Consider the following 22,089-nt stretch of genomic DNA (forward strand, 5'->3'; position numbering starts at 1 on the left):
TATTCCTCTGTTACTGATGAGGAAGCTGAAGCATATATACATCAGTTCATTTGAGCCAAAGTTATACAACTGGAAAGTGGCAGAAAAGGAATTCAAATTCAGTCCTGACTACAAAGATCAAAACTCTTCTACCTATGCCGCCTGCAACACCACAGCTTTATGAAAATAATTTCTGATTACTAAAAGCAATGTGGGATAATGATTACTGGGGTGAGGAAGAAAAAGGGAGACAGTTGGGGGGTAGATGGGATGGTGAAGGTTAAGGGAATGTCACCAGGAAGAGGCATGTGAGCACCAAGGACATGTACATTTTTTATGTGGAGTGAGAGCTACGTAAAGGTTTGTTTCAGGATTATTTCCTTCAATTCTTCATATATATTATGGGTAAAACATAGTAATTAAAAAATTTGTAAAGCTTATCTGAGTAATTTTTACTATGTAAAACATGAGAAGTTAAAAAACCTATACAAATTTGACAGCAACTTATTAGGTAGACTATAATAGAAAAGGTTTTTGCTTTTTCAAGGAACAAAATTAAAAGCCTACTCAAAGAGGCTACAAACGAGGCCCACAAAAATAATGTGAAACTTGAGAATGGGTCTATAAAGTATCACGTGAACCACGAACTATCTCTTTCCACTGACAGCTCTCCCCATGTTCCTTTCAAATACACTACAGGAATCCTTGGGTTATTTGAAAACAGACAGACAACAAGCACAGGATGGTGAATCTAGCATAAACAGTAATACCTGTTTTATGTCTTCCTTTGAGGCTGGCTTTGAAAAGAGTTTGAACTGCCTGTTTGAACAGGGACAATTTGCCTTTATTCCCCATTTTGCTCTTACAGAATGAACAATGTCTCCAACATCATAGAGGGCTAAAAAAAAGGGCACAGGCAAACATCTGAACAAGGATATTAGGTACTTTCAACCTCAACGTTACAAAACAAAAGCTTATATTTCTAACAGGATAACTTTTTTTTAGCAGCATTTTTTTTAGGGTGCTTACAACTCCCCCCTTTACGTCCTAAGTATGCCTTGCCCCAAATGTGCCATTTTCTTTCCTTTTACAAAACTATTTACAAGGCCTTTACCAGAAAGTTTGGGGACATTATTTAATACATTTCTCGACAATTTATGGTACATACTAAAATAAAGTCAGCAAGTGATCGTACTACACAAAGTAAAACCGAACTACCAGCCCCTATGATACCCAAAACACAGGGAAAGGAAAAGCATTGCACCACACAAAATACCTTTTCCAGGAATGATCTGCGTAGGCATGAGGTTCTCTGGTTCATGTATCTGGCTCTTCACACATCTCAGCCATGAGAAAGTCTTGTAGGCAGCGCCTGCAAATAACTGCTTTGTAGTAATTGCTCTTTATGGACGCTGGTCCCAAAAGTTTCAGAAATCCATCAACCACAAATCAATGAAAGGCTTAATTTAAGAGCATAAGGGGCTTGGAGAAGAGTCAAGTCAGTTCTCACCCTGTTGGCAATTTTTCCTCTTCATCCGATAGCAATCCACACACACTCCAAACCCACACCGAGGACACACCCAGTGCAGGTTGAAGATGGTGGTGTCACACACATCACACATTTCTCGAACACCTTTGACAGCTCGCTTCCAAGCAACCTGTCCTACAAAAATCAATAAATCACTTAGTCTTGGGGACGAGAGGGCTCCTGAAATAAAACATGAAGTGGGAGGGGAGCTGATGCCATTCCTCCCTCTCACTGGAGTTCCCATTAACTGTTCAGCCTCCAGAGCCCATCTCAAATCCCCCACCACCGCCATGAAGCCCTCCTGGATTCCTTCAGCACTCCCATCAACTTGTATTTGTACTTCAGACTCAGGCCTCTTCACACTGTACGCAGTCAGGTGCAGTTTTACTTCCCTGTAGGAGACTAAACTCCGTGCAAGCAGAATCCCTGCTCAGGCTGTACCCTATCCCCACACCCCACCCCACCCTCCAAGGAGCTCTGCATAGTAAGTCCTGCTGAGTAAGTCAGTGAAAAAAGCAGCATTAGTTACACAAGCTGGAGTTCGGACACAAATATAAAGGAGCAGTGGTTCTTCACATTTTGGGTCATGAGACCATCTGAGACCCTAAAGGCAACACGGACCATGCTTTCTCCAAAGGAAAAATAATTGACTCAAATACACAAACCCAACCTTCAGTGTCGAGTGTCAGGTTATTCACAGATGCCCCGAAACCACTCAGACTGCCCATGAAAAACCCCAGGGCGCTGAGGGAAACCTGGTGGGAGCAGCGCATTAACTAGTGGGGGGCACAATGGTCCAAAGTCGGTTCCGTCATAGGCCAGTGTCGGAAACTCAATTTTTAGAGCCAGGAGTGATGCAGGCACCCAGGACCGACTCATACTAACCAAGTAGCGCCAACAGACTGAGGCACAATCACGAATTCTATGAAGCAGCATCTTCTGTTCCAGTGGCCAAACCCCGGAAACTGGAGAGAGGGGCCTTCCAGGACTGGGCAGGAAATCGTACCCCACCCCCCGACCGTGGAGGAGTGCCACATACGGCATTAGAAAGCTTCAAGGAGTAAGAGCAAAGGGAGGACATTTTCCTGCGTCACAGAAAAGCCCAACGTCTGCTGATCAGAAGACTGTTTTCTGTCTGTCTCTCTCTCGAACAAGACAGGATCAATACTGTCACATTCGTGTTCTACGGAGAACATCTTTTCCTAATCCAGTCAGTGGTTACTTCTTTCTTCAGACTGCCCACAAAAGAAATGACTAACTTCAGTTTGCTTTAAGTTAATCCAACTGCTGAGTGAACCTCTGCCGTTTCATTACAATGTGAAAGCTCAGTGCACAATACATAGAACTTGAGGCATTTTACACATGAGATTTTATGAACTTTACCTTGGTCACTTGGATTAGACTTTTATTAGAGAGTAGTCTTAGATCTCTTAGCCACCTATTTAATGATAATTTGTCATTGAAAAGACAGAATAAATGTATAAAAGCTGAGACCTGCTTCCTAATCTCAGGATCAGAGGGTACCCTCCACCCCCTCTCTAGCGACACCTTGTGGTGGCATCTTTCAGTATCACTCACAGTGAGTTCCTCTCTCCAGCTGACCAGCTTGTCACAGAGGAAATAAAGAGGAACAGGATAATCAAATAGGCAAGGAGGAAACATTAATCACAATTACATCTTTAAGGACACATTTTTCAGACCACTCACCTTGAGCAAAGAAAAAACATCAGTAGCTTAAAACAGCCCCTCCGATTCAGGAAGCTACTAATACATTCCAAAAGATTGTTTTTGCAACCCAGTCATTCATATACTACCTCTAGACCAGTTACTTAAGAACTTTTCTTTAAATCTTCTCTTACTTAAAAGTATACAAGAAGAAAACTTTTGTATCTCTACTGAAAATGGAAAACCAGTATCACTTGTCCTAAATAGATTATAGGAAAAACAACTTTAATACGATTCTTGACTTATCAGAGTCTCTACTACTCCAACAGGACAGTGATTACAAAGCTGCTCTCCACTTTAGCAGGACTCTGGCTGCCCGTGGAGCTCACAGTCCCATACCCCACCTAGATCTGAATTCCCGCTCCTGGGAATGTCAGTTCCCATTCCTTGGACTCTGAGATGTAACAGTGTTCAAACTTATCCAGTAAGTTATTGTTGTGCTTAAGCTAGCTTCAGTTCGTTCCTGGGCCTACGACCAAAGTTCCTAAGCTCAGGATGTGTGGGTGCTTATACTGAAACATATTTGGCTATGCAAAGTCTGAAAAGACATCTACCAGAGGGATGGAAAGGCTTCACTTTTAACTTGCCACCATTTGGAAAAGATAAAATGATGGAACAAAGTGTGAGACTTAAAAAGACAGATGCCCCTTGGTGTTTCTGGCTGGATCTCTCACTTCTAAGGGCATACAGACAAGAGGTGTGCTGTCCTCTTCGACACCGTACCTTGAGATGTCATGAGGGAGGTCTGGCTCTAATGTGTCATCCACACTGATCTCTGTGGTTTACTGCACACCTGGCTGGAACCTCCAAGTTTTCCCTGAAAACCTTGACTCTAACAGAATCATTTTCATCTGCGCTTGTTCCCATTTTCATGCCTGGGTCCCAGCCTCCTCAGACCCTGATTCAGTAGGTCTAGGGTACAGCCTGTCCATTATCTTCTTTGAAATGTTTTCTTAAGAACCTTTGTCTTAAAATAACCCCCTTTTGGTGAGTCCACACTTGTTGGTAAGGCTATGCAAATTCCACCGCCACCTCACCTTTACCTTTCTTAACAAAAAGTTTAGTAATTGCCCTGAAACAAACCCCACAGATAGATCACTGACTTTGATGAAATCAACAGGCAGAATCTGTTACAAAAGGAAAAATGCAACTTCATTATACCAAAGTCATCTACACTTCTGGGTGAAAATGAAATCCATACAATTAGGACTTAGGTGTCATTTAGGAACAAAAATCAAGTTGGACTCAAAAATCCTACCCCCTAAGAGATGCTCTTACTGTGTGGCTCAATAGTTGACATAGCTTCCTTTTCAGAAATCACCATTTGACAGAAGTGGTCTCCAATGTTGGCCAGGATATACTTTGCTGTGTCCAAATCAGTCCCAACAACATTTTTGGTTAAAGGCAACCACAAGCCAATTGCTTCACTGTCATACTTGTTTGGTGTTAAGAAGCCTTCTACCCGCAATACACCATGTTTGTTGAACTGTAACCTAGAGGGAGTGAAAAAATAAAGAAAGGATGTTACATACATGAAATAGTGACTTACGTCTTGTTACTTTTGAAATGTTATTTAAGTCAAGCGTTTCCTTCCCAGTTACATACATGAAATAGTGACTTACGTCTTGCTGTTACTTTTGAAATGTTATTTAAGTCAAACGTTTCCTTCCCAGTTTTCTATAATCTCCATGGCTAACTGCAGCCCCTTGCTACTTGGCAACATCAATAGAAAGATTTTTAAAACTTCCAAGCTTTCCCCCAAAAGACACGGGGGGTTGGCAGGGAGAGGGAGTTGTGCTTTCCACTCGAACCAAGATCTACTCAGGTCATTTCCAAGGACAGCTACTGAACCTGCCTGACTTGGAACTTAATAGCAAGAACAATCACAAGTCACCACAGAAGTAAACTGATAACAGAAGGTGACAAATAATCTGACCAAATCTGAACACAACTACGGCTTCAAGAATAATGCTCGGGAGGGGAAGGCCAACCCTACAACACTGAAGCCATGACCACACAGATCCGTGAGGTATTCAACACCCTTAGGAATCCTAGCTACAAATCACCATGCAAGCTTCTGGAATAAGAGGCAGTGTTAGGATGAGCCTCGGTACCTAAGAAGGTGGAGCAAAAAGCAGAATATTTTCTCAGCATTCTCTTTCAGCATCTTTGACATCTGCCATGTTTTTCCTAAGCTATGCAATAGTTTTGGACTTATTTAAACACAACGTTGCATGTCAACCTAGCTGAAGACACAGAAGTAGACATAAAACACCCGGGGAAGTAGGGTATGACCGGTATCGTAACAGTCATTGAGTCATACAGGAGTCAGAGGAAGAAGTGCTGACTATGAGTTCTGTGGGCCTTATAGGAAGAAGACTTCATGTTAGAGACAAGAACTAAGCTTGGCCTTGCAAGAAAAATGCAGGGACCTTGATTTCTTTGCTAGTCATTGGGCAGCTGCCGAAACTTTTTTGAGTCCACGAGATACACATAAAGTTGTGCTTTAGGAAAAGCATTTGTCCAGAACTGTGTAGAATGAACTGGAAGGACACTGGGAGTTGCATAACAGATGCAAATGTTTCTGCAAACATTTGTTTGCAAAATGTTTTTGCAAATTTCTAGGAGTCCAAAGGACAGATGCAAGATTTTAATTGATAGCCCAAATTAGAGCTAGTCATAGTTCTAAAAAATAAATTTGGAAGCCATTTCAAATGGGGAGGAGATGGAAAACAGGATTTGACAACTGAACTTTACCACTGAGACCCTACCCCCTCCCATTTAATCTGCAGAATTTAATGAGAAACAAATTTGATAAGACTAATGACAGTGTCGATCTTCACTCTAAACATCAGGAAAAAAAGGCTTTGCTTTTACAACCATGATATTCTTTTTACCAGAGAAGTGAGTTTGTTTGAGTTTCTAATACACTGACTTCTGTTAACAGTTATCACAGCTCTAAATGCTACACACACGTATTATCATGGTGCTTCTGCAATTTACTCAGGAATGAATGGGACAAACTACCATCTAAAAAACTCTTAAATAAACTCTTCATTAAATAACCCTGAATCTGAAAGTTATCAGCACAGATATAATTACTGATCATTAAAATGCCCGTGCATTTAATTCAGTTCATCAGCAACCTTTAATCTTGATAAAACTAAAGGAGAGGAGAATAGGAAGAAATTAAAGTCAACACTGCTGTTTATGATTAGAACTAGTTGAGACTGAAACTACCTAGATTTCTGGAAAAATGTATGATATGTAAAAGCTCATCTATACCCAGAACAACACTGCTCATTATACATCAAAAAGGCTATCTTTCTCTTCACGCAGGATGGAAGAATTTAAAGAAAAAAAAAAACGCAATGTAAAAATGAAAGTTTTTGCCTATAAAAGCAGAAAAGATTTTTTAAAGGTACACTGGCTGGCAAAGGTACAGGGAGACAGGAATGCTCAAACCCTGCCAGTGGGCATGGATGCAGGTGCAACCTTCCTCCAGGGCCATTTGGCAGAACTTATGTATCAAAGCCTTAAAACACACACACCTTCTGACCCAGTAATGCCACTTCCAATAACATTTCCAAAATAAATAATCAGAGATGAGGACAAGCTGATGATCATTTCTGTATTATTTTTAGTGGCAAAAAATACATAATAATCTTAATACCAACAAGGGAATTGGTTAAATGAATTTTCCAACACTGTTATTATTGGTTCTTGCATAGTTATTAAAAAGTATGTGCAAAAAAAGTTAACATGATCAAGTGGTTCCTATTACGAACTGGGAAAGTATGCACTGGAGAAAGTAAAATTCAAAACAGTATATAGGGACTTCCCTGGTGGCGCAGTGCTTTTGAATCCGCCTGCCAATGCAGAGGACACAGGTTTGAGCCCTGGTCCAGGAAGATCTCACATGCCGCAGAGCAACTAAGCCCATGCACCGCAACTACTGAGCCCACGCTCTAGAGACCACAGGCCACAACTACTGAAGCCCATGCACCTAGAGCCCATGCACTGCAACAAGAGAAGCCACTGCAATGAGAAGCCCACGTGCCGCAACAAAGAGTAGCCCCCACTCGCTGCAACTAGAGAAAGCCCACGCGCAGCAACAAAGACCCAACGAAGCCAAAAATAAATAGATAAATAAATTTATTAAAAAGAAAAAAACAGTATACACAACACGCCAAGTAGGTATGCTTGAATATATTTTATGACCATGTAAACACTAAAATGCACTGAAAAGTTAACAGTAGTTATTTGTGGTGGTGTTTTAGAACCTTCAGAATTTTTCTATGTTTGTTACTTTTAAAAATAGAACTTTAGACACCAGGCCGCCCTGTGCTCCTCAGGCCACCGCCCTGCCCCTCCAGCGGCTCCGGTCCCCATCGCCGCACACCAGCCAGGCGGTTCCAGGGATTTGGATGTCCGTGTCTTTGAGGGACCACTACTTCACCTGCCACATGCTTGCAGGATCTTGATCCCAGGCCGGAGGTCGGGCCCTGTGGTGGGAGCTCCGAGTCCAAACCACCGAACTAACAGAGAACCTCAGACCCCAGGGAATATCGACTGGAGTGAGGCCTCCCAGAGGTCCTCATCTCAGCACCAAGACCCAGCTCTATCCAACTGCCTGCAAACGCCAGTGCTGGACGTCCCAGGCCAAACAACCAGTAAGACAAGAATACAGCACCACCCATCAAAAAAAAAATATGAAACGACAAAAAAATACGTTACGGACGAAGGAGCAGGGTAAAAATCTACGAGACCAAATAAATGAAGACGAAATAGGCAACCTACCTGAAAAAGGATTCAGAGTAATGATAGTAAAGATGATCCAAAATCTCGGAAACAGAATGGAGAAAATACAAGAAACATTTAACAAGGATCTAGAAGAACTAAAAAGCAAACAAACAGTGATGAACAACACAATTACTGAAATTAGAAATACTCTAGAAGGAATCAATAGCAGAATAACTGAGGCAGAAGAACGGATAAGTGAGCTGGAAGGTAAAATGGTGGGAATAACTGCCAGGGAGCAGAAAAAAGAAAAAAGAATGAAGAGAATTGAGGACAGTCTCAGAGACCTCGGGGACACCATTAAATGCACCAACATTCGAATTACAGGGGTCCCAGAGGAAGAGAAAAAGAAAGGGTCTGAGAAAATATCTGAAGACATGACAGTCAAAAACTTCCCTAACATGGGAAAGGAAATAGTCAATCAAGTCCGGGAAGCACCGAGAGTATGACACAGGATAAATCCAAAGAGAAACACGCTGAGACACATATTAATCAAACTATCAAAAATTAAATACAAAGAAAAATATTAAAAGCAGCAAGGGAAAAGCAACAAATAACATACAAAGGAATCCCCATAAGGTTAACAGCTGATTTTTCAGCAGAAACTCTGCAAGCCAGAAGAGAGTGGCAGGACATATTTAAAGTGATGAAAGGGAAAAACTTACAACCAAGATTACTCTACCCAGCAAGGATCTCATTCAGATTCGATGGAGAAATTAAAACCCTTACAGATAAGCAAAAGTTAAGAGAATTCAGCGTTACCAAACCAGCTTTACAACAAATGCTAAAGAACTTCTCTAGGCAGGAAACACAAGGAAGGAAAAGACTTACAAAAACAAATCCAAAACAATTAAGAAAATGGTAACAGAAACATACATATCAATAATTGCCTTAAATGTAAATGAATTAAATACTCCAACCAAAAGACAGACCAGATGAATGGATACAAAAACAAGACCCGTACATATGCTGTCTACAAAGTCTCACTTCAGATCTAGGGACACATACAGACTGAAAGTGAGGGGATGGAAAGAGATATTCCATGCAAAGGGAAATCAAAAGAAAGCTGGAGTACCAATTCTCATATCAGACAAAATAGACTTTAAAATAAAGACTATTACAAAAGATAAAGAAGGACACTACATAATGATCAAGGAATCAATCCAAGAAGAAGACATAACAATTATAAATATTTATGCACCCAACACAGGAGTACCTCAATACATAAGGCAAATGCTAACAGCCATAAAAGGGGAAATCGACAGTAACACAGTAATAGTAGGGGACTTGAACATCCTACTTTCACCAATGGACAGATGATCCAAAATGAAAATAAATAAGGAAACACAAAATTTAAATGACACATTAAACAAGATGGACTTAATTGATATTTATAGGACATTCTATCCAAAAACAACAGAATACACTTTCTTCTCAAGTGCTCATGGAACATTCTCCAGGATAGATCATATCTTGGGCCACAAATCAAGCCTTGGTAAATTTAAGAAAATTAAAATCGTATCAAGTATCTTTTCCGACCACAACACTAGGAGTCTAGATATAGATATCAATTACAGGAAAAAACCCATAAAAAATACAAACACATGGAGGCTAAACAATACGCTACTAAATAACTGAGAGATCACTGAGGAAATCAAAAAATAGCTAGAAACAAATGACAATGAAAACAGGACAACCCAAAACCTATGGGATGCAGCAAAAGCAGTTCTAAGAGGGAAGTTTATAGCAATACAATCCTACCTCAACAAAAATCTCAAACAACCTAACCTTACACCTAAAGCAATTAAAGGAAGAACAAAAAACCCCCAAAGTTAGCAGAAGGAAAAATATCATAAAGATCAGATCAGAAATAAATGAAAAGAAATGAAGGAAAGGACAGCAAAGCTCAATAAAACTAAAAGCTGGCTCCTTGAGAAGATACACAAAATGGATAAACCATTAGCCAGACGCATCAAGAAAAAAAGGGAGAAGACTCAAATCAACAGAATTAGAAATGAAAAAGGAGGAGTAACAACTGACACTGCAGAAATACAAAGGATCATGAGAGATTACTACAAGCCAATAAAATGGACCACCTGGAAGAAATAGACAATTTCTTAGAAAAGCACAACCTTTCAAGACTGAACCAGAAAGAAACAGAAAATATCAACAGACCAATCACAAGCACTGAAATTGAAACTGTGATTAAAAATCTTCCAACAAAGAAAAGCCCAGGATCAGATGGCTTAACAGGTGAATTCTATCAAACATTTAGAGAAGAGCTAACACCTATCCTTCTCAAACTCTTCCAAAATATAGCAGAGGGAGGAACACTCACAAACTCATTCTACGAGGCCACCGTCACCCTGATACCAAAACCAGACAAAGACGTCACAAAAAAAGAAAACTTCAGGCCAGTATCTCTGATGAACACAGATGCAAAAATCCTCAACCAAATACTAGCAAACAGAATCCAACAGCACATTAAAAGGATTATACACCGTGATCAAGTGGAATTTATCCCAGGAATACAAGGATTCTTCAATACACGCAAATCAATCCATGTGATACACCATATTAACAAATTGAAGGATAAAAACCATATGATCATCTCAAGAGATGCAGAAAAAGCTTTTGACAAAATTCAATACCCATTTATGATAAAAACTCTCCAGAAAGTGGGCATAGAGGGAACCTACCTCAACATAATAAAGCCCATATATAACAAACCCACAGCCAACATCGTTCTAAATGATGAAAAACTGAAACCATTTCTCAGGGCAACAAGACAAGGTTGCCCATTCTCACCACTATTATTCAACATAGTTTTGGATGTTTTGGCCACAGTAATCAGAGAAGAAAAAGAAATAAAAGGAATCCAAATCAGAAAGGAAGTAAAACTGTCACTTTTTGCAGATGACATGATACTATGCATAGAGAATCCTAAAGATGCTACCAGAAAACTACTAGAGCTAATCAATGAATGTGGTAAAGTAGCAGGATACAAAATTAACACACAGCAATCTCTTGCATGCCTATACACTAATGATGAAAAATCTGAAAGAGAAATTAGGGAAACACTCCCATTTACCATTACAACGAAAAGAATAAAATACTTAGGAATAAACCTACCTAAGAAGACAAAAGACCTGTATGCAGAAAACTATAAGACACTGATGAAAGAAATTCAAGATGATACAAACAGATGGAGACATATACTATGTTCTTGGATTGGAAGAATCAACACTGTGAAAATGACTCTACTACCCAAAGCAATCTACAGATTCAATGCAATCCCTATCAAATTACCAATGGTATTTTTCACAGTACTAGAACCAAAAATTGCACAACTTGGGGATTCCCTGGTGGCGCAGTGGTTGAGAGTCCGCCTGCCGATGCAGAGGTTACAGGTTTGGTGCCCCGGTCGGGAAGATCCCACATGCCGCGGAGCGGCTGGGCCCATGCGCCATGGCCACTGAGCCTGTGTGTCCGGAGCCTGTGCTCCGCAATGGGAGAGGCCACAGCAGTGAGAGGCCTGCGTACCGCAAAAAACAATAATAATAATTTTAAAAATTGCACAACTTGTATGGAAACACAAAAGACCCCGAAGAGCCAAAGCAATCTTGAGAAAGAAAAACGGAGCTGGAGGAATCAGGCTGCCAGACTTCAGACTATACTACAGAGCTACAGTAATCAAGACAGTATGGTACTGGCACAAAAACAGAAAGATAGATCAATGGAAAAGGCTAGGAAGCCCAGAGTAAACCCATGCACATATGGTCACCTTATCTTTGATAAAGGAGGCAAGAATATACAATGGAGAAAAGACAGCCTCTTCAGTAAGTGGTGCTGGGAAAACTGGACAGCTACATGTAAAAGAATGAAATTAGAACACTCCCTAACACCATACACAAAGATAAACTCAAAATGGATTAAAGACCTAAATGTAAGGCCACTATAAAACTCTTAGAAGAAAACACAGGCAGAACACTCTATGACATAAATCACAGCAAGATCCCTTTTGACCTACCTCCTAGAGAAATGGAAATAAAAACAAAAATAAACAAATGGGACCTAATGAAACTTAAAAGCTTTTGCACAGCATAGGAAACCATAAACAAGACGAAAAGACAACCCTCAGAATGGGAGAAAATATTTGCCAACGAAGCAACTGGCACAGGATTAATCTCCAAAGTATATAAGCAGCTCATGCAGCTCAATATCAAAAAAACAAACAACCCAATCCAAAAATGGGCAGAAGACCTAAACAGACATTTCTCCAAAGAAGATATACAGACTGCCAATAAACACATGAAAGAATGCTCAACATCATTAATCATTAGAGAAATGCAAATCAAAACTACAATGAGATATCACCTCACACCGGTCAGAATGGCCATTATCAAAAAATCTACAAAGGATAAATGCTGGAGAGGGTGTGGAGAAAAGGGAACCCTCTTGCACTGTTGGTGGGAATGTAAATTGATACAGCCACTATGGAGAACAGTATGGAGGTTCCTTAAAAAACTAAAAATAGAACTACCATACGACCCAGCAATCCCACTACTGGGCACATACCCTGAGAAAACCATAATTCAAAAAGAGTCATGTACCACAATATTCATTGCAGCACTATTTACAACAGCCAGGACATGGAAGCAACCTAAGTGTCCACTGACAGATGAATGGATAAAGAAGATGTGGCACGTATACACAATGGAATATTACTCAGCCATAAAAAGAAACGAAATTGAGTTATTTGTAATGAGGTGGATGGACGTACAGTCTGTCATACAGAGTGCAGTCAGAAAGAGAAAAACAAATACCGTATGCTAACACATATATATGGAATCTCAAAAAAAAATATGGTTCTGATGAACCTAAGGTCAGGACAGGAATAAAGATACAGATGTAGAGAATGGACTTGAGGACACGGGGAGGGGGAAGGGTAAGCTGGGACGAAGTGAGAGAGTAGCATTGACAAATATACACTACCAGAAGTAAAACAGATAGCTAGTGGGAAGCAGCCGCATAGCACAGGGAGATCAGCTCGGTACTTTGCGACCATCTAGATGGGTGGGATAAGAAGGGTAGGAGGGAGAGACAAGCGGGAGGCGATATGGGGATATACGTATGCATATAGCTGATTCACTCTGTTATACAGCAGAAACTAACACAACACTGTAAAGCAATTATACTCCAAAAAATATGTTAAAAAAAAATGGAAGTTTATATTTTTAAGCTTCTTTGATTAAAAAAAAAAAACCTGAAAAGGAGAATGAGAAGGAAAGAATGTGTAATAAGATCTAGATTCCTAAATCCACAGATTAAAAAGTGTAATCTGTACTCTTTTCAGTTTTAGACTTACTGTTGCTAGGAGAAGAGGGAGAAAAGTACACTCTAGGGCCCAGGGTACCTCAGCTTTTCCCCAAATGGCTCACCTCCTGAAGTGAAAGAAGCGGCAAAACACGGGCGAGTCTTTCTGCTGCTCCTTATCCTTTCGGAGGCTGTCCAAGCGACACTCCCGGCACTTGGGCAGCTGCGCGACGATGTTCACGCAAGAGTCGTCCTGCACAAAGGCCTCACCGCTCTGCTGCAGCTTCTTGAGTTTGGCTGGGTCTGTCAAAACCGACTTCCGGGATGGGGCTAGAAAAAAAGATGAAGGAAAATGGGACCTCAGATTTAAAAAGTCACATCAATATTTGACTGAATTCTATTCAAAAGGTCAGTTTTCCCAAAGGGAGAACTCCTCTTCTCAATTACTGGTTCAACTGTAGTAATTTCTAAAAATGGCTTAATAGAAGACAACTATCAGAACAATTGGAAGTTTTATTCTCTTTATAAAATACATCTCATTTGGTGAGTCCATTTGACAACTTAAAACCCCAGACCCACAATTCCAAGTTAGTGCATACCTCTATTCACAACCCTAGATAAGAAGAACGCTTCAACAGAGGACCGTGCGGGAGTCAACTGTGTCAGTTTTCACACTCAGAATGGTTTGAGATGTGTTTTCCAAAGCATTCTGCAAAAGCTAACCATTCCAAACGTCACAGGCCCCCTGGCCTATAAGAGTGATCCTCTAAATGCTTCTAGGAGATGCCACTTGACCCTTGACATATCTTCTATTTCCTTCACACATATGTTCCATTCAAGATTAAGAGCATTGGCTAAAGAGAGGATTTTGATTCTAAGTAAATGCATGTTTTAAGTTTTAACTTGTAATGGGCAGGTGAACTTGAAAGGAAAAGTTAAGATGGTTTTTAAGAAAAAGGGAGACAAAAATAGAGATGTAACATTAAAGAGCAACCACTGTGTCAGACCAAATAACATAGAAAGGAATCCATTTCTATGTCAAGAGCCTTAAGGTATACAGTGGGCCCTCTACATCCGTGGGTTCAACCAACCATGGATTGAAAATACTACACGACCTGTGGTCGGCTGAATCTGCAGATGCAAAACCTGCAGATGGGAATGGGAAGGCTAACTGTAGGGGACTAGTGCATTTTGGGTATCCACAGGGGGTACTGGAACTGATCCCTCTCAGATACTGAGGGACTGTATTTCATATAAAACCGACAGAAGGCGGCGGAGGGGAAGATGGCGGAAGAGTAAGAGGCGGAGATCACCTTCCTCCCCACAAATACACCAGAAATACATCTACCCGTGGAGCAACTCCTACAGAACCTATAGAACACCTACTGAACGCTGGCAGAAGACCTCAGACCTCCCAAAAGGCAACAAACTCCCCACGTACCTGGGTAGGGCAAAAGAAAAAAAGAAAAAACAGAGACAAAAGAATAGGGACGGCACCTGCACCAGTGGGAGGGAGCTGTGATGGAGGAAAGGTTTCTACACACTAGGAAGCCCCTTCGCGGGCAGAGACTGCGGGAGGCGGAGAGGGGAGCTTCGGAGCCGTGGAGGAGTGCACAGCAACAGGGGTGCGGAGGGCAAAGCGGGGAGATTCCCGCACAGAGGATCGGTGCCGACCGGCACTCACCAGCCCGAGACGCTTGTCTGCTCACCCGCCGGGGCGGGCGGGGCTGTGAGCTGAGGCTTGGGCTTTGGTCCGAGCGCAGGGAGAGGACTGGGGTTGGCGGCGTGAACACAGCCTGAAGGGGTTAGTGCACCACGGCTAGCCGGGAGGGCGTCGGGGAAAAGTCTGCACCTGCCGAAGGGGCAAGAGACTTTTTCTTCCCTCTTTGCTTCCTGGTGCGCGAGGAGAGGGGTTTAAGAGCGCTGCTTAAAGGAGCTCCAGAGACGGGCGCGAGCCGTGGCTAAAAGCGTGGACCCCAGAGACGGGCGGGAGACGCGGCTAAAAGCACTGACCCCAGAGACGGGCGGGAGACGCGGCTAAAAGCGCGGACCCCAGAGACGGCCATGAGACGCTAAGGCTGCTGCTGCCGCCACCAAGGGGTCTGTGTGCGAGCACAGGTCCCTATCCACACCCCTCTTCCGGGGAGCCTGTGCAGCCTGCCACTGCCAGGTTCCCGGGATCCAGGGACAACTTTCCCGGGAGAACGCACGGCGGGCCTCAGGCTGGTGCAACGTCACGCTGGTCTCTGCCGTCGCAGGCCCGCCCCGCACGCCGTGCCCTTCCCTCTCCCCCGGCCTGAGTGAGCCTAGCCCCCCAATCAGCGGCTCCTTTAACCCCGTCCTGTCTGAGCAAAAAACAGACGCCCTCCAGCGACCTACACGCAGAGGCGGGGCCAAATCCAAAGCTGAGTCCCTGTGAGCTGTGAGAACGGAGAAAGGGAAATCCCTCCCAGCAGCCTCAGAAGCAGCGGATTAAAGCTCCACAATCAACTTGATGTACCCTGCATCTGTGGAATGCATGAATAGACAACGAGTCATCCCAAATTGAGGAGGTGGACTTCGAGAGCAAGATCTATTTTTTCTCCTTTTCTTCTTTTTCTGAGTGTGTATGTGTATGCTTCTGTGTGAGATTTTGTCTGTATAGCTTTGCTTCCACCATTTGTCCTAGGGTTCTATCCATCCGTTTTTTGTTTTTTTAAATTTTTTCTTAATAATTAATTTTAATAACTTTATTATACTCTTCCTTCCTTCCTTCCTTCCTTCCTTCCTCCTTCCTTCCCTCCTTTAGACAACGAATCATCCCAAATTGAGGAGGTGGACTTTGAGAGAAAGATTTATGATTTTTTCCCCTTTACCTCTTTTTGTGAGGGTGTATGTGTATGCTTCTGTGTAAGATTTTGTCTGTATACCTTTGCTTCTACCATTTGTCCTAAGGTTCTATCCGTCCCCCCTTTTTTTCTAAATAATTATTTTTTAATTTAATAACTTTATTATACTTTATTTTACTGTATCTTTTTTCCTTCCTTCCTTCCCTCCTTCCTTCCTTCCTCCCTCCATCCCTCCCTTTCTTTCCTTCTTTCTTTCTTCCTTCCTTCCCTTCTTTCTTTCTTTCTTCCTACTTCTACTAATTCTTTCTCTCTACTTTTTCTCCCTTTTATTCTGAGCCGTGTGGATGAAAGGCTCTTAGTGCTGCAGCCAGGAGTCAGTGCTGTGCCTCTGAGGTGGGAGAGCCAACTTCAGGACACTGGTCAACAAGAGACCTCCCAGCCCCACATAATATCAAACGGCGAAACTCTCCCAGAGATCTCCATCTCAACACCAGCACCCAGCTTCACTCAACGACCAGCAAGCTACAGTGCTGGACAACCTATGCCAAACAGCTAGCAAAACAGGAACACAACCCCACCCATTAGCAGAGAGGCTGCCTAAAACCATAATAAGTCCACAGACACCCCAAAACACACCACCAGACGTGGACCTGCCCACTAGAGAGACAAGATCCAGCCTCATCCACCACAACACAGGCACTAGTCCCCTCCACCAGGAAGCCTACACAACCCAATGAACCAACCTTAGCCACTGGGGACAGACATCAAAAACAACAGGAACTACGAACCTGCAGCCTGCAAAAAGGAGACCCCAAACACAGTAAGATAAGCAAAATGAGAAGACAGAAAAACACACAGCAGATGAAGGAGCAAGATAAAAATGCACCAGACCTAACAAATGAAGAGGAAATAGGCAGTCTACCTGAAAAAGAATTCAGAATAATGATAGTAAAGATGATCCAAAATCTTGGAAATAGAATGGACAAAATGCAAGAAACATTTAACAAGGACCTAGAAGAACTAAAGATGAAACAAACAATGAAGAACAACACAATAAATGAAATGAAAAAGACTCTAGATGAGATCAATAGCAGAATAACTGAGCAGAAGAACGGATAAGTGACCTGGAAGATAAAATAGTGGAAATAACTACTGCAGAGCAGGATAGAGAAAAAAGAATGAAAAGAACTGAGGACAGTCTCAGAGACCTCTGGGATAACATTAAACGCACCAACATTTGAATTATAGGGGTTCCAGAAGAAGAAGAGAAAAAGAAAGGGACTGAGAAAATATTTGCAGAGATTATAGTTGAAAACTTCCCTAATATGGGAAAGGAAATAGTTAATCAAGACCAGGAAGCACAGAGAGTCCCATACAGGATAAATCCAAGGAGAAATACGCCAAGACACATATTAATCAAACTGTCAATAATTATGTACAAAGAAAGCATATTAAAAGCAGCAAGCGAAAAACAACACACAAGGGAATCCCCATAAGGTTAACAGTTGATCTCTCAGCAGAAACTCTGAAAGCCAGAAGGGAGTGGCAGGACATACTGAAAGTGATGATGGAGAAAAACCTGCAACCAAGATTACTCTACCCAGCAAGGATCTCATTCAGATTTGATGGAGAAATTAAAACCTTTACAGACAAGAAAAAGCTGAGAGAGTTCAGCACCACCAAACCAGCTTTACAACAAATGCTAAAGGAACTTCTCTAGGCAAGAAACACAAGAGAAGGAAAAGACCTATAATAATGAACCCAAAACAATTTAGAAAATGGGAATAGGAACATATCAATAATTACCTTAAATGTAAATGGACTAAATGCTCCCACCAAAAGACACAGATTGGCTGAATGGATACAAAAACAAGACCCTTATATATGCTGTCTACAAGAGACCCACTTCAGACCTAGAGACACATACAGACTGAAAGTAAGGGGATGGAAAAAGATATTCCATGCAAATGGAAACCAAAAGAAAGCTGGAGTAGCAATTCTCATATCAGACAGAATAGACTTTCAAATAGACTATTAGATGAGACAAAGAAGGACACTACATAATGATCAAGGGATCGATCCAAGAAGAAGATATAACAATTGTAAGTATGTATGCACCCAACATAGGAGCACCTCAATACATAAGGCAAATACTAACAGCCATAAAAGGGGAAATCAACAGTAACACATTCATAGTAGGGGACTTTAACACCCCACTTTCACCAATGGACAGATCATCCAAAATGAAAATAAATAAGGAAACACAAGCTTTAAATGATACATTAAACAAGATGGACTTAATTGATATTTACAGGACACTCCATCCAAAAACAACAGAATACACATTTTTCTCAAGTGCTCATGGAACATTCTCCAGGACAGATCATATCTTGGGTCACAAATCAAGCCTTGGTAAATTTAAGAAAATTGAAATCGTATCAAGTATCTTTTCCGACCACAACACCATGAGACTAGGTATCAATTACAGGAAAAGATCTGTAAAAAATACAAACACATGGAGGCTAAACAATACACTACTTAATAACGAAGTGATCACTGAAGAAATCAAAGAGGAAATAAAAAAATACCTAGAAACAAATGACAATGGAGACACAACGACCCAAAACCTATGGGATGCAGCAAAAGCAGTTCTAAGAGGGAAGTTTATAGCAATACAAGCCCACCTTAAGAAGCAGGAAACATCTCGAATAAACAACCTAACCTCGCACCTAAAGCAATTAGAGAAAGAAGAACAAAAAACCCCCAAAGTTAGTAGAAGGAAAGAAATCATAAAAATCAGATCAGAAATAAATGAAAAAGAAATGAAGGAAACAATAGCAAAGATCAATAAAACTAAAATCTGGTTCTTTGAGAAGATAAACAAAATAGATAAACCATTAGCCAGACTCATCAAGAAAAAAAGGGAGAAGACTCACATCAATAGAATTAGAAATGAAAAAGGAGAAGTAACAACTGACACTGCAGAAATAAAAAAGATCATGAGAGATTACTACAATCAACTCTATGCCAATAAAATGGACAACCTGGAAGAAATGGACAAATTCTTAGAAATGCACAACATGCCAAGACTGAATCAGGAAGAAATAGAAAATATGAACAGACCAATCACAAGCACTGAAATTGAAACTGTGATTAAGAATCTTCCAACAAGCAAAAGCCCAGGACCAGATGGCTTCACAGGCAAATTCTATCAAACATTTAGAGAAGAGCTAACACCTATCCTTCTCAAACTCTTCCAAAATATAGCAGAGGGAGGAACACTCCCAAATTCATTCTACGAGGCCACCATCACCTTGATACCAAAACCAGACAAGGATGTCACAAAGAAAGAAAACTACAGGCCAATATCACTGATGAACATAGATGCAAAAATCCTCAATAAAATACTAGCAAACAGAATCCAACGGCACATTAAAAGGATCATACACCATGATGAGGTGGGGTTTATTCCAGGAAGGCAAGGATTCTTCAATATACACAAATCTATCAATGTGATAAACCATATTAACAAATTGAAGGATAAAAACCATATGATCATCTCAATAGATGCAGAGAAAGCTTTTGACAAAATTCAACACCCATTTATGATAAAAACCCTGCAGAAAGGAGGCATAGAGGGAACTTTCCTCAACATAGTAAAGGCCATATATGACAAGCCCACAGCCAACATCATCCTCAATGGTGAAAAACTGAAAGCATTTCCACTAAGATCAGGAACAAGATAAGGTTGCCCACTCTCACCACTCTTATTCAACATAGTTTTGGAAGTTTTAGCCACAGCAATCAGAGAAGAAGAGGAAATAAAAGGAATCCAAATCGGAAAAGAAGAAGTAAAGCTGTCACTGTTTGCAGATGACATGATACTATACATAGAGAATCCTAAAGATGCCACCAGAAAACTACTAGAGCTAATCAATGAATTTGGTAAAGTAGCAGGATACAAAATTAATGCACAGAAATCTCTTGCATTCCTATACACTAAGGATGAAAAATCTGAAAGTGAAATCAAGAAAACACTCCCATTTACCATTGCAACAAAAAGAATAAAATATCTACGAATAAACCTACCTAAGGAGACAAAAGACCTGTATGCAGAAAATTATAAGACACTGATGAAAAAAATTAAAGATGATACAAATAGATGGAGAGATATACCATGTTCTTGGATTGGAAGAATCAACATTGTGAAAATGACTCTACTATCCAAAGCAATCTATAGATTCAATGCAATCCCTATCAAACTACCACTGGCATTTTTCACAGAACTAGAACAAAACATTTCACAATTTGTATGGAAACACAAAAGACCCCGAATAGCCAAAGCAATCTTGAGAACGAAAAACGGAGATGGAGGAATCAGGCTCCCTGACTTCAGACTATACTACAAAGATACAGTAATCAAGACAGTATGGTACTGGCACAAAAACAGAAAGATAGATCAATGGAACAGGGTAGAAAGCCCAGAGATAAACCCACACACATATGGTCACCTTATCTTTGATAAAGGAGGCAGGAATGTACAGTGGAGAAGGGACAGCCTCTTCAATAAGTGGTGCTGGGAAAACTGGACAGCTACATGTAAAAGAATGAAATTAGAACACTCCCTAACACCATACACAATAATAAGCTCAAAATGGATTAAAGACCTAAATGTAAGGCCAGAAACTATCAAATTCTTAGAGGAAAACATAGGCAGAACACTCTATGACATAAATCACAGCAAGATCCTTTTTGACCCACCTCCTAGAGAAATGGAAATAAAAATAAACAAATGGGACCTAATGAAACTTCAAAGCTTTTGCACAGCAAAGGAAACCATAAACAAGACCAAAAGACAACCCTCAGAATGGGAGAAAATATTTGCAAATGAAGCAACTGACAAAGGATTAATCTCCAAAATTTCAAGCAGCTCATGCAGCTCAATAACAAAAAAACAAACAACCCAATCCAAAAATGGGCAGAAGACCTAAACAGACATTTCTCCAAAGAAGATATACAGACTGCCAATAAACACATGAAAGAATGCTCAACATCATTAATCATTAGAGAAATGCAAATCAAAACTACAATGAGATATCATCTCACACCAGTCAGAATGGCCATCATCAAAAAATCTAGAAACAATAAATGCTGGAGAGGGTGTGAAGAAAAGGGAACACTCTTGCACTGCTGGTGGGAATGTGAATTGGTTCAGCCACTATGGAGAACAGTATGGAGGTTCCTTAGAAAACTACAAATAGAACTACCATATGACCCAGCAATCCCACTACTGGGCATATACCCTGAGAAAACCAAAATTCAAAGAGTCATGTACCAAAATGTTCATTGCGGCTCTATTTACAAAAGCCCGGAGATGGAAACAACCTAATTGCCCATCATCGGATGAATGGATAAAGAAGATGTGGCACATATATACAATGGAATATTACTCAGCCATAAAAAGACACGAAATTGAGCTATTTGTAATGAGGTGGATAGACCTAGAATCTGTCATACAGAGTGAAGTCAGAAAGAGAAAGACAAATACTGTATGCTAACACATATATATGGAATTTAAGAAAAAAAATGTCATGAAGAACCTAGGGGTAAGACAGGAATAAAGACACAGACCTACCGGAGAACGGACTTGAGGATATGGGGAAGGGGAAGGGTGAGCTGTGACAGGGCGAGAGACAGGCATGGACATATATACACTAACAAACGTAAGGTAGATAGCTAGTTGGAAGCAGCCGCATGGCACAGGGATATCGGCTCGGTGCTTTGTGACTGCCTGGATGGGTGGGATAGGGAGGGTGGGAGGGAGGGAGACGCAAGAGGGAAGAGATATGGGAACACATGTATATGTATAACTGATTCACTTTGTTATAAAGCAGAAACTAACACACCATTGTA

General features: G+C 41.0%; 1 protein-coding gene across 1 annotated transcript in view; it reads right to left on the reverse strand.

Moving 5' to 3' along the window:
* The window catches only part of KDM3A (lysine demethylase 3A), a 65,458-nt gene that overhangs the window by 17,776 nt on the left and 25,593 nt on the right, over window positions 1-22,089 (reverse strand). The window contains exons 11-15 of the mRNA XM_030837441.2: window positions 13,474-13,678; window positions 4,511-4,725; window positions 1,490-1,642; window positions 1,256-1,351; window positions 750-877 (exon numbers count right to left, since the gene is read on the reverse strand). Coding sequence (XP_030693301.1) covers window positions 750-877; window positions 1,256-1,351; window positions 1,490-1,642; window positions 4,511-4,725; window positions 13,474-13,678 — 797 coding nt within the window. The remainder of the gene's footprint in view (window positions 1-749; window positions 878-1,255; window positions 1,352-1,489; window positions 1,643-4,510; window positions 4,726-13,473; window positions 13,679-22,089) is intronic.

This window comes from Globicephala melas, chromosome 12 (assembly GCF_963455315.2).
Source record: "Globicephala melas chromosome 12, mGloMel1.2, whole genome shotgun sequence".
NCBI lineage: Eukaryota > Metazoa > Chordata > Mammalia > Artiodactyla > Delphinidae > Globicephala > Globicephala melas.